The 2,286-nt window shown below is 69.4% G+C and overlaps 1 protein-coding gene across 1 annotated transcript in view; it reads left to right on the top strand.

Moving 5' to 3' along the window:
- Window positions 1-37: 37 nt before the first annotated feature.
- The window catches only part of CHLNCDRAFT_141029 (hypothetical protein), a gene marked incomplete at both ends in the record, with an annotated part of 4,335 nt that continues 2,086 nt past the window's right edge, over window positions 38-2,286 (top strand). The window contains 5 exons of the mRNA XM_005843437.1: window positions 38-282; window positions 580-671; window positions 895-1,025; window positions 1,299-1,429; window positions 1,719-1,833. Coding sequence (XP_005843499.1) covers window positions 38-282; window positions 580-671; window positions 895-1,025; window positions 1,299-1,429; window positions 1,719-1,833 — 714 coding nt within the window. The remainder of the gene's footprint in view (window positions 283-579; window positions 672-894; window positions 1,026-1,298; window positions 1,430-1,718; window positions 1,834-2,286) is intronic.

Genomic DNA, 2,286 nt, shown 5'->3' on the forward strand with positions numbered 1-2,286 from the left:
CGATCGCCGCAGGTGCCAGGACCTGTCAAACGGCGCCATGATCCCCGCAGTTGTCGACTTCCCGCAGCAGCAGCAGCAGCAGCAGCAGCGGCAGCCGCCCCAGCAGGAGCAGCCCCAGCAGGGGCAGGAGCGGGAGCAGGCTGCCGCCGCCGGGCGGCGCCAGGACCCGCTGCAGGAGCAGGACCAGCTGCAGCAGGCGCAGGAGCTGGAGCGGCGGCGGCGGCGCACCGGGTTCACCGACAAGGCGCTGCTGACTCCCGAGGAGCTGCGCCAGAAGCTCAAGTGAGCGCTGCCTGCTGTACAACACCCTGTACAGTATCCCGCACAGGAATGAGGGCAGAGGGGCATGGTGCCCAGTGCCTTGCCCGGCCGCCGCCTCTGCCTGCGCCGCCGTTCAATGGGCTGGTTGCCGGCACCGCGCGCCGCCTGCTGCCGGCGCCGCTCTGCTGAGCCCCTCTTTGGCAGGCGCTGTGCTCAACAGCTGCAGGCGCTGTGTTCTGGCCTCTCGGCTGACTCCCCTGCCTAAGCCTCCCCTCCTGCCTGCCCCTGCCTCCTCCCCCATGTGTCACCTGCCCCCAGGGTGGTGCAGCAGCAGCGGGCGCTGGTGGTGCTCCTGGTGGACCTGCTGGACGCGAGCGGCAGCATCCTGGGGAAAGTTCGGGAGCTCGTCGGTGGGTGGTGCCGCTGCCGTACTGCCGATGTGCTGCTGCACTGCTGCAGTACCGCTGCCGTACCGCCGATGCACGAGCAGGCGCCCGCCGTGGCCGGAGAGGGCCGCTGCCGGCCCTCGGCCGCGCCTGCCGCACCTGCCGAGGCGTTTGCCTCGTCCGACAGTGTACTGCTATTGTACTGCAACATGGCAACCACGGAACCGCCCCCCGTACCATCCCGCAGGCAACAACCCCATCATGCTGGTGGGCACCAAGGCCGACCTGCTGCCCGCGGGCGCAGACGGCGCCCAGGTGGCGGCCTGGCTGCAGGCGGCCGCCGCCTTCAAGCGGATCGCCGCCGTGTCTGTGCACCTGGTGCGCTGCACCAGAATTCAGCATATAATGCACGCACAATTCATGTACTGGCGACCCGCCCGGCTTGCGCTGGCCGCCGCCGCTTGCTCGCTGTTGCACGCCAGCCCGCTTGCCGCCTGGCATGGCTGGCCCGCTGCCACCTAACCCATGCTGCTGTGATCCATCCCCCTCCCCACACACTCTGTCTCTCCCTCTCTCCCTTCTGCCCGCTGCCTGTCCACACTCTCCCTCCTTTCCACACTCGGCCCGCTGCCGCTGTGCCCTGCCCCGCAGGTCAGCAGCCGCACCGGGGCGGGCGTGCCGGAGGCGGTGGGCGCGATCCGCAGGGAGCGGCGCGGCAGGGATGTGTTTGTGATGGGGGCTGCCAACGTGGGGAAGAGCGCCTTCATCCGAGCCCTCATGAAGTGAGGGAGGGCCGCGGGGCGCGGCCTGATCCGCGCGGGCATAGGGCAGCTGGGGAGGGGTGTGGGAGGCGCTTGGCGGATGGGTGGGAGGAGGGGTTTGGATGGAGCTGCGGATGGGCATGGCTGCCTGCCTGCCGTTGCGCCAAAGGGCCGGCCCGCCTTCCCACCAGGCCACTTGTCCGCCCTCCCAACCACTTTCTCCCCAGCCCCCCTTCACACCCACACACCACACCCACCACAACACACCTGACCCCCGTGCTTTCCACCTGCCCGCCTCTGCCCCCCGCAGGGACATGTGCCGCATGGGCAGCCGCCAGTTCGACCCGCAGGCGCTGAGCAGGGGGCGGTACCTTCCCGTGGAAAGCGCGATGCCGGGGACCACGCTGGAGCTGATTCCCATGGAGGTGCGCCGCTTTCTACTTTGCTGCCTGCCTGGTGTGTGCGTGTGTGTGTGTGTGTGTGTGTGTGTGTGTGTGTGTGTGTGTGTGTGCGCGTGCGCGTGTGTGCGTGTGTGTGTGGGGGCGGGTGTGCCTGTGCGTGCTCATGTGCGTCTGCGTGTGGGTGTGCGTCTGTGGGAGAGGGTGCGTTTGTGTGTCTGTGGCAAAGGGTGCGCCGGTGTGTCTGTGGGGCAGGGTGGGCAGCGGGGTTGCCGGGGACGATGCTGCCGCACAGGGAGCCCCCTGCCTCCCTTCCTTCCCCTGTCCGGCCGCAGCAGCGCTGGCAGAGGGCTCGCCTGCGTGCCCGCGCCTGCTCTCCTGCCGCTGCCCCTGCCCGGCCCAACCTCCTACCCCTGCCCTACCATATACCAATCAATACACACACACGTCCTCACCCTTCCCACCGCCGCCCCTCACCCC

The sequence above is a fragment of the Chlorella variabilis genome (assembly GCF_000147415.1).
Source record: "Chlorella variabilis unplaced genomic scaffold CHLNCscaffold_30, whole genome shotgun sequence".
In the NCBI taxonomy this organism is placed as follows: Eukaryota; Viridiplantae; Chlorophyta; class Trebouxiophyceae; order Chlorellales; family Chlorellaceae; genus Chlorella; species Chlorella variabilis.